The sequence below is a fragment of the Mugil cephalus genome, chromosome 3 (genome assembly GCF_022458985.1).
Source record: "Mugil cephalus isolate CIBA_MC_2020 chromosome 3, CIBA_Mcephalus_1.1, whole genome shotgun sequence".
NCBI classification, from domain to species: Eukaryota; Metazoa; Chordata; class Actinopteri; order Mugiliformes; family Mugilidae; genus Mugil; species Mugil cephalus.
In genome coordinates, this window is record NC_061772.1 from 8,425,576 (window position 1) to 8,440,416 (window position 14,841).

The window sequence follows — 14,841 nt, forward strand, 5'->3', positions numbered from 1 at the left end:
CAAATCAAATCTTAAAAACGATTTATACTTATTTTTCTTTACTTTTTAATCTTGTAAAATAAGTGAAGGAGTTTGCTCAACGCATCAAACTACAACACCCACAATTCCAAGGGTTTGAAGTGTGCCACGTGACCAGGGGTCACATGCTACGCTGTTTTTTTTATGGGCTAGAAAACACTTGGGCTCAGTCATTGCCTGCGGTGGAGCCAGAAGGTGTTGTGGCGACCTATCAGCATTTATCCTTACAGGTAACTAAACAGCGAGGACACTAGGGGGAACGTAGATCATTTCGAGACGCGTTAATCTTGTCCTTTTTGGTGATGATGTGCTTAGTTGTGTTTGGTTAGGTGTATCGTTTGCTAGCTAGCTATCGTAAGGTGCCATTACAAAGGGCATAGCTGCGTTGGCAAATGCTATTGTTGCTTTAATGAAAAGAAAGACGGAAACCCCACATTAAAAGACGAGATATTTGAATTTATTTACAGCTGAAGGTGCGTCTGTGTGGGATAGCTGTAATTTAAATGGCGACCGGTTTCTGTAGACAATTCAACTAAGCAGTGATTTATTAAGTGATCCACCGGTATACTTGATTGTGGATCAAGAGGACTTCGTTACCTGAGATTTAGGCTGTGGAATAAGACGCTAATTGTTTGGGAAACTTTACTTGATAATCTGTAGGTGATTTTTGAAGCTGTGTGACTCTTTCCCCACTCCCTGGTCTGTAGTGGTCAAGTATTCTCACTGTTTTGTTAGTTTCTAGTTCACATTTCTGGCTGCTCTAGTTGGTTGTTTGTGGAGTACAAATACTCATGAACTGGCTCATCATAACCGCTACGTAGAAACTACTGCAGTATTGCCGGTTCTTGTGTGAGGCATAGGAAGACAACTTTCTCACACGCCAAAATAAATACTTTACCTTCAGAAATCCTTTAACAGAATCTGTATTGCACCTAAGAGTTCTTTCTTTTTTACAGCAAGTCACAATTACAAGTTTCAGTACTCTTTTCTTCTTCCACTTTTAATGTACTTTTATTGTGCAATTAAGCCTAAATGCAGCAATGTTTTGTTCCAGGTTGGTCACCAAATGGCTCTGTCTTCACTCCATCACTAAGAAAGTAACGTCAGCTGCCTCCAGACTGTTGTGGTACTTGAGGCGTTGGACACAAGCGTTCGGCTACAGCTGGCTGATTCCTTTTCCCATCACCCAGACTCTCTTATCTAATTTTACCTCGCTTGGAGATTACTTTTCCCGGGTGCGTGAGGCCTCTCAGGCTGAACTACTTCCTGTCCACTCATGGCGATCAACACGGATGTTGAAGACTGGGGCGGCGTTGGCAGCACTGACTCTGGAGAAAGGGCCTGGCTCTTGCAGAGCCCCAGCGTGGATTCTGTCGGGCAGCTAGAGGCGGACAGGAGGCGGAGCGGAGGTGTGTCGTCTCTTGGAGCCGTCTTCATCGTCGTGAATGCAGCACTGGGAGCAGGTCTCCTCAACTTCCCAGCAGCCTTCAGTATGGCTGGAGGAGTGACTGCAGGAATAATGCTTCAGATGGTGAGGAGATGCCTTTCTACCGGTCCCACCCGTTCAAAGCTACAAACTTGCTGAATATCATAATGTGTTGTAGAAGATGCTCTAAATGTGGGCAGGTGCTCACAAGTTACCTGAGGCCCAAAGGGGCTTTAATTAATACTGAAAACATTTACCCTTATAATAAGAAGCTGGTGTTTTATGCCTTTCTTTAAAATAACTATTTAATTGTTTGGTTAATTTTTCTTGAACAAGTGCTGGCTCATAGTACTTATATTTCAATTTCACAGCTGAAAGTCAGAGCTGGTAACAACTGACTGTATGTGAACCTGCCTTCTCTGTTTGTCTCATGACCAACACAGTCTTATTGTCATACAGTTTAACATGCTGCTTCTCGTTTCTTTGTGTTTCAGTTTATGCTGATCTTCATTATCAGTGGGCTGGTGATCCTGGGATACTGCTCCCAGGTTTGTCTCAGAACCTGAGTGTCTTTATTCCCATGTCGTCTCCGCTCTGTCCTGCAGCCATATGACGCTGACCCTTCTTTGTTGTGCGGCTGCCGTTCTGCTCTTAGGCAGAACTTTGCACGGAACTTAAGGCTTTCACTTCCTAAATTTTTCAGACAAATGCTCACATGTTAAAATGCACTGGAAATGACTAGAGCGAAAGCTGAGTCAGCCGAATCAATAGTTTATGGATGACAAACGTCTGGACTAAGAAACGTCATCAGAATATGACTTTAAAAGACAAAAATCATCTACAGTATTCAGCCGTAGAATGAACTCTTCTCTTTAAAAATGTTGTATGAAGAAACACACTGATCACTTTTTAACTTAAACACAGTTTTAACTTGCTGTCTAAAATCTAATGACTTGCCTATTTTTGCTGCATTAAACACTTCCCGTGTTGCAACTGAACACATAAAGATCCAAGATGCGCTCTACAAAGTAACAGCCCCTTGAAACATAAAAAATGTGAAAATGATGGTATGTAAAAGATGCAAACGTTCATCCAGCTGCAAAAGGGAAATGCAAACAAGCATTGCAGTCTTATCTGCGTGCATGTATTGCATCTGGTCTTAACAGTTTAAGGTTTGCATCCTGGTAAGACTAAGCCTCTATCTCACATCGGTCCACACGGCTGAACAAATCATTCACAAGCAGCACAAACGATCTTCAACTGTGGTCTCAGACTACAGGGTATTTCTTTAAAACTGTACATTAATAAATTTAATAAATATGGAAAATGTCAGTTCTTGTACCTTTACTGCTGAATGTACTTTATGTTCAAGTTCTTAATCTTTCTGTTTCTTTTTTTTTTCTTTCAGGTCAGTAATGAAGGCACCTATCAGGAGGTTGTTCGTGCCACTTGTGGGAAAGTCACAGGCATCATATGTGAAGTAGCAATTGCTGTCTACACCTTTGGCACTTGCATTGCTTTCTTTATAGTCATTGGGGACCAGCTGGATCGCTGTGAGTCAGACCAGATTAAAAGTCTTATTTTTCTCTTGCCTCTAACAGTCAAACCGCTGTTTCTGTTTTCTTTTCTTTAATGTACAGCTACATGGACTTTGTCTTATTGTCATTATAATTAGCTGTGATCTGCATGCTTGATCAGTGTTAAGTGCAGCAGGGCTTTATGTAAAGGTGGTGCCATCATTGACGAGGGCAAAGACCGTCAAAGAGGACACTCAGTATTTTTTTTTCCGACTCAGTAAAATTTTCTGTCATGTGATTCGCTCTTTTCCTTGCACTGAGATGCTGACTTTGTAGAAATTTCACTCCGGCCCGTTAGTGACCTTTTGGTCTTTTGAATTGAATGAAGTGGTTGTGACTTTAATCATCTGCTTCGCTATCTACATCTGTCATGTGCACAGCAGTTTACAGGTCTCTCCTCCAGCATCAGTGTGTTTCACTGCTTCCCTCTCTGTTTTTTATGTTGCAGTGATCGGCGCCGTGGCTCATGATGCAGACGGTGTAATCAGCGGCCCCTGGTACACTGACCGCAAATTTACCATTGTAGTAACTGCGGTTGTGGTTATTCTTCCTCTCTCCATCCCAAAAGAGATTGGCTTTCAGAAGTATGCCAGGTACAGAGCTGCTTCACTCACTCTCAGTCTAAAGCTAGTTTTCTGTGAGAATTAAAATCTATATTTTTTACCTATTACCCTGTATTTTAATTGTTGCTGTTCACTCTATAGTGCCATAAGTGTCATGGGAACCTGGTATGTTACCATCGTGGTCATTATAAAGTACATCTGGCCGGATAAAGAAGTGTCGCCGGGCTATATTCCCAGCAGGTGAGCCTCGTACACACATCACAACACTCCATTAAAAGCTCCATTGAAAAGAAAACTTCCTACTAATTATTTTGGCACTGTCCATCAACTCATTCATGTGCAGAAACATCTGCATCCTCGTCACCTTGAGTTGCTCAATCATTGTGTTCGTTACAGTTCTGCTTCCTGGACCGCAGTTTTCAATGCAATGCCCACCATATGCTTTGGTTTCCAGGTATCTCATTTGGAATTACTTGAGATCTTAAAATGATACGACTTTTGGGATCCATGACTTTTACACTGACACGTTTATTTCTCTCTGCAGTGCCATGTCAGCTGCGTGCCGGTATTCAACAGCATGAGCAGGAAAGCGCTCAAACCTTGGGGACTTGTCGTCACCCTCAGCATGATAATCTGCCTCTTTGTTTACACTGGAACAGGTACAGCCAGTGTTAAAAACTGCATGTACAGAGTAATAGTGATAACATTAGACTTTATCACTCTGAAAGAGTGAAGGTGTGTAGTTTATGTCACACGGCTCACATATGAACTTGTTCACTCTTTCGTTTTACACAGTGCTGAAAAGACACGTTTTGTGTCGCTCTGTCAGAAGTCTTGTGACCGACTGTCATTACGCAGTTGCTTGATGTGTTTTGTGTGTTTTCAGGCGTCTGTGGCTTCCTGACGTTCGGCTCCAGCGTCAACCAGGATGTGTTGATGTCGTATCCCTCTAATGACATCGCTGTGGCTGTCGCAAGAGCTTTCATCGTTATCTGTGTGGTCACCTCCTACCCTATTTTACACTTCTGCGGCAGGTAGGAATTTTTTCCTTTGGCTTGTGGATTTCTGAGGCCAATACTGATGTGGATATTTACGAAAGTCTTAAAAAACACTAATGATAGATCAATTAATTGTGTGTTTTACACTCCTGTCTTGTAGCTAACTTGTCACAGCTGGCGTTCAGAAACAAGGATTCTCTAGTGACACGTTACCAGCCAATGGATAAAGCAGCCAAAGGCTAATGCTAACTATTATGTTTCTGATGTTGTACAGAATGATCTGTAAAATTCATAACAATACTGATTAGAGCTTCAACAGTCTTTAATCTATCAAACATTTTCTAGAAATTAAACCTTCTACTGAGTAATCATTAAATAATGAACATAAATTACACCATTAAACTTTTATTGTAACATTTTCTCATTATCTCATAACCTATTGTAACACAATCTATGAATTAAGAAGTAAGTTCAAACTGTAACTTTTACCCAAGGAGCCCATGACATATGCCAAATATATCACTCTGCTTTTATAACCTCATGGTTTAGACCACCATGGTAAATTCACTCCTTCAGAATCGGTTTCCGGTGCAAAGAGATACGAGATTAGGTATTTTGGCTAAATGTAATCTATGCACATCAAATTATAATTATTAGAGACAGTATATTGCTCTTAGATTTCAAAAATTACAGAAAGAAAGGCAGAGAATTATTATCATGAATCTGTAACTGTGTTGTTTAGACAACCCTCCTGTATTTTATGATTCCTTGATGTCCACGGAGCATTTCTTCACTGTGTCCTTCCAGGGCGGTGATCGAGGGGCTTTGGCTGCGTTTCCAAGGCGAACAGGTGGAGGTCTGTGTGCGTCGTGAGCAGAGGAGGAGGATCCTGCAGACGCTCGTGTGGTTTGTGGTCACCCTCGTCCTGGCCCTGTTCATCCCAGACATCGGCCGTGTGATCTCGCTGATCGGAGGGTTGGCAGCCTGCTTCATCTTCGTCTTTCCAGGTAAGGCTGCGCGTCGTTGGCACCGTTTTGGGTTTTCCTGCAGTGTCTTTGTGTCTCATTAACAGGCTGTAATGTCGGTCCCAATGTTTCTTTTCAGGTTTGTGTTTGATGCAAGCCAAGCTATCAGAGACAGACAGTCGATCTGCAAGGTGAGAAGCTTCTCATGCCTGGAAGTCTTTCTGTTTCTGTAGAATAGTCCAGAAATGATTTAAGTAGGGTGAGTGGTACTGTGTGTAAATGGTCTCTTGGTGTATGTGTTTGCATGCTTCTTTAACAGAGTGGTATGAGAAATGGTGATCATTTAATTTATGTGTAATTTGGAATTATTCACTGTTTATTGTACGATAAAATGAACTCTTTCATTTTAGAGACATGATTCTATTTCAGCGTAAAAGTATAAGAAAATGCATTTTTCAACATCTTCAACATCTGTGGTCTCTTTTACAGCTGGCATACGTTGGTGATCCTCGCAATTGTCATGGTCACACTGGGAGCTTTCATCTTTGGCCTCACCACGACAAACTCCATCTATCAAGATGTCGTCAGCTAAAAGGAGCCAGCACCGTCCTCAGTAATGAACAAGGGCGACTGCTCAGACTATTGCTGCTACTCTGGACTTCTGGATGAGATGAAGAACCTCATGACACTCATTTAAAAAACAAAAAAAAAAAAGTCCACAAGACCACTACGGCTTGTCTCATCATCAACTCCATATAGTCTACAGCGTTTTTCCCAATCAGAGTCCCAACAGACCGCAGAGTGACTTCAGACACTTTTCTTTTGAGTTTAAATAGCATGTTTTATGTTTTTGGCTGTGTCGTCGTCCCAGAGACGGGCTTCTCCTGTCTCTGGACCCCGTGTGGGTGACACATTTCTGTCCTGTTTCCAAGGGCTGAGGGACTTCGCATCAGGTCTTTCAATCAGATTGATTTTAATAATGAAATTGTACCAATCTGTGTATTTTTAGCTGGTTTGTCATAGTAAGCGTTTGTCATCGGGTACTGACATGCTGCGGTGTCCGTGACCAGGTCCATAATGTAATCCAGGTTCACTTACTATGTTGGTACTACAGATAACTTCTGTTGTCCAAAGAAAAACTGAATGGAGCGATAGATCAACACTGCATATTCAATAACTGGCATAATTGCAGGGATCAGCAGCCCAGGCTGATTTAGTGATTTTCTCCTGTTACCTCGAAATCACTCAAATGTGATACCACTAATGTATCAAATTCTTCTTATTTATTTTTTAGTTTTGATTTATTTTATATTTTTATAAGTAGACTTAGTATGAAGGAGTTTTTACAATTGGCTGTGTGGGTAGATTGAAAGGCAGAGTGACTTTGTTTAAACCAGTTGTCTTGCAGACGGGCTTACCTGCAGGGTGTACAAGACAAGACGAGCAGCACGCCGCATATTCAGGTGGTGAAAACCCAACTCTTGAGTACCGGTTCTTCACAGCAAGAGTTGGACATTTCATACTGTTTTTGTGCAGGTATGCAAAAAGTGTGAAAGTAACCTACACAGCATTTATTTTGCACATGACGACCGGGTGCAGGGGCTGGGCACAGTGGAGTCACTGCGAAGAAGTAATACTGAAGATTTAATGTTTCGAGCGCGAGAATTAGATGTTAGAAGTAATTTATTTTTGTCTAAAACCAAAGTGCAACCATTATTTTTTTTTTTTAAGCCCCAATATCCAAATTCTTCACTACTTAATGTCGAAATCAGTTTTATGTTTATGTAATTTAACTGTAATATGAATACGTTTAAGGATGTTGTGATTTATAATTCAGACGTGACTCTAGCCTTGGAAGCCCTTTGTGTTTCCTGTCTTATGTAATATAAGATGTTTTTATTTTTTGAGGGACATTGAAGGTATAAGGGAGGTTTTTCATATTTATCATAATTCTGAATGTAATAGTTTATTAATGCGACAGTTTTTTCTTTTAACATTTCATGCAATCAGTGTTGTAATACAAAGTTTTTGTTTTATATTGGTTTGGATTTAATGCTTAATCGTTGGTGCAATTTCTTTACCTTTTATTTTGCCTTTGCTGCTGCAGACGACAGTTTATTTGGTCATGAGTTCATCGGCCGCATTTATGATTTGTGTCATTGATTAACTTTGTTTTCTGCCTAGAAGGATCAACTCTCGTGTCACCGTGTGTTCCCACTGTCTCACGTATAAAGTGACTCGTGACTGTCGTTTTAATGAAAATGTTTCAGGAACCCATCAATAAATGAGCGGCGATTAAGGCATGTGAATAAATCTGGAAAACCTGCATTCAAGAAATCATTTAATAAAAAGACAATTACAACTTGTGTTTTGATCTGGACAGTTTGAGCATCTTCAGGGAGACAAAAAGAAAAAAATTGTACCACAAAAGCATGAAGTAGTGGCACAGGCAATAATACACGCTTCACATGATAATAAAAAGTGCAACCTTAAATTATCAAACCGTGGATGACCATACACTTTTTTTATATCGGTATTTAATAAATGCTGTAGGATGCGTAGCCCCTTTTTTTTTTCATCCTTCCCGAACATGTTTAAAAGTGTTTCACTGGCTCACAGCGACATTGAAGGCAAGAGTGATTTATAACTGGGTATTCATTAATATTTTTTTATTTAAGCTTATTTCCCTTTAAAGTTCTGCAAACTGTGTCTTTAGTTATGAGTCGTATAGTCTCCCCTTTTCAGCTCCAGCCTGGATGAAGGAAATTTAAAAGGGGCTGTTCACCCGATGAAGAAAAACCACCACCACATCCCAAGAATTCAACAGTGAACTGAATAATCAATGCTACAAATATGTGCCACAACAGTGCTTTTGTCTTCTTGGCTAATTTAACCCTGAGAAAATGCCATGCTTAACAAGGGATGTGTATTACAGAATACAGCGTCCATCACGGCTCAGTAGGTGCTGTCTGTAATGAAAGACTGGAACATGTGGAGGGCCGGACCTGGGGCCCACTGAGGGACCATGTGACCTGCACCCTGAAACAGATGAAAGCGGTATTTTTAAATGCAAAAACAATATACATTTCAAACATTAAACAAGACAGCCATGCAAACACATGAATCCTTACCTTGACTGTCAGAAAAGTGATGTTTCCGAACTGCTGATAGAAACCTGCAATCTGGTCATCGTGAATCCAGCTTTGGTATTTGGTGGTTGGCTAGGAAGAAGGTTTCCAGTTCAGTTTAGCAGTTAAGCCTGTAGCAGTGGGAAAGGAACCAAAGATGTGTAGAACAAAAACTACCTTCATGCCGAGATCTTCCACAAACCACTGGTCTCCCAGGAAGTTGCAGGCCATGTCGGTGTCTCCGTTGTAGACTAGTGCCTGAAGGCCCAGAGACAGCAGCTTCAGATACACGTCCTTCATAGTCATGTAGAGGACCTTATACTGGCCTCCAACGACATCACTGCAACAAAGACACATCATCATCATTATCATCATGATAAACATGTCCCTGACCTCCACCTTCAGGGTAGTTAATATTTTTTTGTTAAAAGTAGTGAATAACTGATGACCAGTATATTTTGTGCACTGGCTCACACGTAACTTGTCCTTTGTCCACATGTGTTGGAGATATTGACCAACCATAAACCAATGTCTTTATTTTTCTCTAAAAAACAAAAAAAAAATCCACCTCATCATATTTTGTTCTTCAAGATGTTTTGTATTTCCTTTTATAACAAAAACTATTTTTAGTTCAACTCAATACACTGTATCCCTGCTGTCTCAGAGCACAATTAAAAAGGAAAAAGAAAATCTGCAATACTTCAATTTATGTCTACATCTGCACATGGAGGAACAGTGCTTTCAATAGCTCAATAGAGGTTTGTTCTGTTTGTAAGTGAATATAATGTCCAGATGATTGTACAAAAATATCAAAAAGGTATTTGTCTTTGGTTCTCATGATGATTTATTTTGTAATACTGTAACGTCTTTAGAAAAACTAGATATAGGGAGGACATAATGTACCTGCAGATGTCCCAAGGCGGTAAAGTATCTGGAATGTGTAAAGCTTTTCTCACATCGCCTCTGTTCAGCCAGTTCGTCTGAGCTGTGCTGTTGATGCAGGGAGGGACTTCACGCAGAGAAGGCGTCGCTGTACCTGAAAACTAGTTTTCAGATTCTTAACGTTAACATCACAAGATAACAGGAAGTGTTTGAAACCGGGAGGGGAGGAGGGGGAGGGAGGACTTGTTTGCATAGAGGAAACAGTCACCTTAGGAGTGTATGGGTGCTTCCTGTAGTTCCTAAACAGATGACTCATGGTCCTCTGATAGCCTCTTTGACCTTCACAATCCAAGTAGAGGGCATACTCATTAAGTCCACTATCATATACAATACTAAAGGCCACGTTTACCTGAAACAAGAGAGGAAGTCAAATTTGAATCAGTCGCTCAAGAGGAAGCCCAGTCTGAATACTGTGCCCTAGCGTAAACATACCATCGTCTTGCAGTCCTGGGTAGTGGGGTCATGGAAGTTACAGCTTCCATTGTTGCAGCAATTTTTGTTCAAATCGCGCCACAAACTGCACACAAAATATAGCAGCAACTTTGCATCACATACGTGCAACACATACCTTGGTGTGACGAGAAGCTTACTTCACTTAATGCAAAATATACGTTGCATCATGCTACTAATGTATTTAACAACTCATACAAATTTGTTGTGTTTTTGCAATATTTCCAATGTCAACAAACTCAAATCATGTTGGGAGTGCAACAGCTGTTGATTCAGTAATGTTTTCATTTTGGAGGCTGTGGTTTGTAGTGCTGCTGATCTGTATTTGTGTTGTGCGGACACGTTTCACCATATTTTACTCGGCCAGCTAGGCTAAATAAAAGAAACGCCGCTTAAAACACATTTAACAGCACCACAAACTTCACACTTCAAAATGATGCTGCAGTTGAATCAGCACCTTTCTTACACTCTTTTGCCTTAAACTGAACATTATAACTGTCATGAAGCTAAGGTTTAGTGCAGGACTACTCCTGCTCCTCCATGCTGCGATTCCTTGGTTTGGCATGTGCAACAAAATTGAACTTGGCATTGCATTTGTATAAAGTCCCTCATAGCAAACTGTCTCTGTAAAGAGCCACTTACTCTTCTCCAAAGAGGCCGTGGTAATAACCAAAGTAGATCAAAGACTGGTCATTGAGAGCAAAGCTGCTGAGTCCATTCCCCACTGCAAAGCCCTAAGAAGAAGTCAATGTCCACAAATGCATGTTTTACATTTTAAAAATGGAACCAGGAAGTACGTAAGAGTAAGACTAAGAATGACACCACTTGTTTTGCATAAAGCAGCTCACCTTAAAATTCATTTTGGGACTTCCTGTGGCAACGCGTAAGCTGAGCGTTGGAGCATAAATTCCACCGTAGCTCTCCCCAAAGATGAAGAACTCATTCTGAGTAAAGTTTGGGAATTTGGCAAAGAAACTCTGCAGGGCTTTGTGATTATCATCAGCGACCTAAGAGAACATTTGACACGGTTTCTTATCCAGTACGTTTTCCAGGTGTTAAATAATGATCCTGTTGCTTATTTAACAGAATGGGTTCACCTGGTCGTCATCAGTGGCGTATTTTTGGTCATCAGAGTAGGAATATCCCACTCCTGCGGGAGATTCAAGATACAGCACGTTGGCAATCTTGTTCCAACTGAATGGATTCTCATACAGTGTGGCTCCGTTATCATTTACCTGAAAAACAAAGACAACAATGCGTCTCCAGTCTGCTCAAGTCAGTACACATGTGTAGCTATGCGCACAGCGAGCGCGCTCACATGAAACGGTCCGTTCTCTGACAGAAATCCATCCAGGGAGCTGCAGCCGGGTCCTCCATTCAGCCAGAGCACCAGAGGGTCTTTCGCTGGGTTCCTCTGAGAAGTGACAAACCTGCAGGAGATCAGGACCAGGAATGAATGAATCCTCCTTACAGACTGAACTACTGAAAGGTTACATAGCTCTGCAATCTGCTGCACGTTAATGTTAAAAATGAATATGGAGAAACGAATATTAGTTATGTTAACAATTAACCATGTGCACAACACATAGACAAACAAGCATTCACAGTCACACTCACAACTAGTGACCAACAAGTCTTGTATTGCTTGTTTAATACATGGTTTTTTGCTCATGTGTGAAGTTGTTCAGATGAACCACATTTTCATTCTTTCATTCTTGTTTCACTTCCTTGAATAAGAGCTGTCGGACTTCTGAAAACGTGTCATTAGTGTGGCCCAGGTCAACACCAGACGACGCGGTGAATATTTGTCCATTTTACATACACTTGTTGTGCCATTAAGCTACAGTAATTTAATCTCAATTTTTTGTTCTCTATGGGAGCCACAGCCACCCATTGTTTTGTTGGACCGGCGCAACAACATTTTTTTTTTATTATTATTCAACAGAGAGACAAGGGACCAAGTTAGACAGGAAAGTCAACCCCTACCAAGTCCGCAGCCGTTTCTTACCAGTAATGGAGAAACTTTCCGGGCCGAGCCTGGAGGTACCCTGACCACTGTCGATAGTTGGGTTTGAACATCATACCAGGCAGCTGGGTCACCTCATCGGGAGCGAACTGAGCCCGCAAACCGAGCTGAAACACGGCTAGCAAACAAAGCTGCAAGAAACAGTCCGCCATCATCGCGGAGCCTCATTCACGTCGAACGAAATATTAATAAAAAAGGAAACCAAACATCTGTTATCGTCGGGTTGGGACAAAATAAAACTTTCCTTCAGGCTCCACCGCCGCCCGTGGACCTGACAAAACCACCACAACGTCATATGACTGCGGCGCTGGACCACGTGACCAGAGCGTGACTTTTATTTCTTAAAAAAAAAAAAAAACTACAGGAACCAAAATACAGTCAAGGAAACGGAAACTCCAGACAGAAAAATACAGTACGATGACAACAGCTGTCACGTTATAATATAAATAAATGTCTGCAGCACGTTCCTCCTTGTACTAACCTACACTGGACAGTGTAACAGTGACTCCATCTTTCAAACCAGACATGGCAAAAATCAAATTACAAAACAAAACAGAAAAATAGCAATAAATCTGACTAACTAAACTAAATTAAAGTAAATAAAACTACCAATCACAGTAATAAACCATTTAAAAAGTTGATTTCTTATTTGATGGAATGCATAGCATTAGGCCGGAACAGGTGAATTTTAAGACTCTTTAACTTCATGTTTAGCACACACACACACGGCTCTCAAGTATCACACATTTGAGAGCCTTGTACATATCAGGTGTTGCCTGAAGTTCATATTACATTTCCTATTGTAATTGTTCTGTACACTCTAAATATGATTTTAATGCTGTGATTTTTATGTTTTTAAATGTGGGCGTATTCACAACATCTTGTGAATTTATTGCTTATATTTTATTTTTGATTGTTTCAGGTTGCCGTGTTCATGTTGGTTGGTTTGCTCTGAGCAGAGAACTTGCAGTTTATCAACTTTATGATGATGTGTCTCCTCATTACTTCCTTATTTTTCACTGAGGCTCACAAACGTGAAGAAAAGGGCATGAAGGCAAATTGCTCGACAAACTTTACAACTTTCCATCAAGTGGGCAGGATAAACACAGAGTAACCTCTCTAACACACCCTCATAATGAAGAGCAGACAGCATGAAAGGATGTACAGTTGTTCCCTGTAGAATACTTTATAGATAGAGTTAAACGTTTTCTTCTCCATTGCATGTCTTGCTATGTGTCCTCTCAATGTTTCCATTAACCAATTCTTATGGTAATGGCTAATGAGTGCGAAAAATATATATAGCAAAACCACACACAAGGGACTCCTTCACATATTTGAGGGAGTGTTTAATTTTGTAACTGACATTAGAGCAGAGTTCAAATGGGTGCAATCACATTAGTCGGTGTGAGGACGAAATGTTGTGATATTACGAAAACCTGTCCTGTCTGCGTTCTGACATCCACAAAGAAGTGATGGGCACTTTTCAAAAGGCCGCAGAAAATGAGCTGCATGATCTAAATACTAGAACTAGAGACGTACCAACTGACCATGCAAACTACTCCTCACCATGTGGATAGCTGTGACGGCCTCAATCCACGCCAGCTACTCCACTGCTATGTCCACTGAGTGGACATCAGCTTCAGTAAATCTGCTCATCATTGCTGGTTAGATGGAAATGTTGCCAGCAGAACCAGGGCACTGTTCAACAACTTTGATGAGTCATGAGAAAAGGGATCTGCTCCTCATCCTGCTCACTGCAGACGGTTGGGGGGCTGCTGCAACATGTTTGGGTGTGTATGAAACATGCGTCTAGTTCTCCAACCAGGATGGTGTTAGCTTCTAAATTGCCAAACAGCTGTTTATTAAATAATAGTCTTTTTTTTTTTTTTTTTTTTTTTTTTTTGTTTGGTTTAGCTTGTGAAGCAAGCAAGAGCAAGAGGTTGGAGGAGGATATGGTTCATGGATACCTGGAAATAAACATACTGTATATTTTGAGGATTTAGACTTATTTTAGAAAACATAAGATATATAAGAGTTTACCGTGTTACTTAATTTAAATCATCAGATTTTCTTCGGTTGTATCAGCGTTCTGATGACAGGGATCTGAGACTTGTTCAAATAAAACAATTTTCAGCCATGGTTCACCATATTGATTGACAAATATATTAATGAAATACTAAATGTTTATAATGTAATGTTATATAATAACATGAAGTGGAACATGGCATTATTTTCCATATAGCATTTGTTTAATTACTGCTGCTTTCTTGTGTGATATCTTGCATCAGATCCATAGAAGAAGAAGCTCTGCCGTGAATCCACTCCCTTGTGGACTGCATATTAGTGCTTTCTTGGAGTGCGAGCATGAGCACATGGCCGCCTACAAACATCAGATCCTGCCAGTAGGGGGAGATCTCAACCAGTGTATTCAAGGAACGAGACCAGCATTTCCTGCTTTTCAGAGGGCATGGGATTCTTCTCCACTAAGTATCACAGATAAACTGTATCTGGTTGCTATGTATGTGCTTTAACCATACCCACACACCATAGCATGGATATATATTCTATGTGCATGAATGTGGTATAAGCTCACACACACACCCACACCCACACACACAATTTCCCCCTCCAATGGTCCATAATAACCCTCCCTGACACCCCACTCTCCCTCAGTCTGGGCAGGCTGCCAGCTCAGCCCTCCCTCCCTTTCTCTCTTTCCCTTTCTCCCTCGTTTGCTCTGGATCCCTC

At 40.9% G+C, this 14,841-nt stretch overlaps 2 protein-coding genes across 3 annotated transcripts; one reads left to right on the forward strand and one right to left on the reverse strand.

The window, feature by feature from the left end:
• The first annotated feature begins 133 nt into the window (after nucleotides 1–133).
• slc38a7 (solute carrier family 38 member 7) lies at nucleotides 134–7,909 on the forward strand. 2 transcript variants are annotated; one of them, XM_047580580.1, is made up of 12 exons: nucleotides 134–248; nucleotides 1,073–1,549; nucleotides 1,939–1,992; nucleotides 2,853–2,997; nucleotides 3,470–3,614; nucleotides 3,726–3,824; nucleotides 3,981–4,038; nucleotides 4,129–4,243; nucleotides 4,471–4,618; nucleotides 5,390–5,589; nucleotides 5,687–5,738; nucleotides 6,037–7,909. In XM_047580580.1, the coding sequence occupies exons 2-12, from the start codon at nucleotides 1,295–1,297 to the stop codon at nucleotides 6,137–6,139; spliced, it is 1,374 nt and encodes a 457-aa protein (XP_047436536.1). In that variant the 5' UTR covers nucleotides 134–248; nucleotides 1,073–1,294; the 3' UTR covers nucleotides 6,140–7,909. The 2 variants fall into 2 exon arrangements, with proteins under 2 accessions (XP_047436536.1, XP_047436537.1); XM_047580581.1 differs by lacking the exon at nucleotides 1,939–1,992.
• si:ch211-122f10.4 (cathepsin A-like) lies at nucleotides 7,872–12,396 on the reverse strand. Its single transcript, XM_047580579.1, has 11 exons — nucleotides 12,076–12,396; nucleotides 11,386–11,497; nucleotides 11,165–11,302; nucleotides 10,916–11,074; nucleotides 10,710–10,801; nucleotides 10,050–10,134; nucleotides 9,826–9,966; nucleotides 9,579–9,718; nucleotides 8,853–9,015; nucleotides 8,679–8,768; nucleotides 7,872–8,586 (listed from the first exon to the last, which is right to left on the reverse strand). The coding sequence occupies exons 1-11, from the start codon at nucleotides 12,246–12,248 to the stop codon at nucleotides 8,503–8,505; spliced, it is 1,377 nt and encodes a 458-aa protein (XP_047436535.1). The 5' UTR covers nucleotides 12,249–12,396; the 3' UTR covers nucleotides 7,872–8,502.
• Between the last annotated feature and the right edge of the window lie 2,445 nt (nucleotides 12,397–14,841).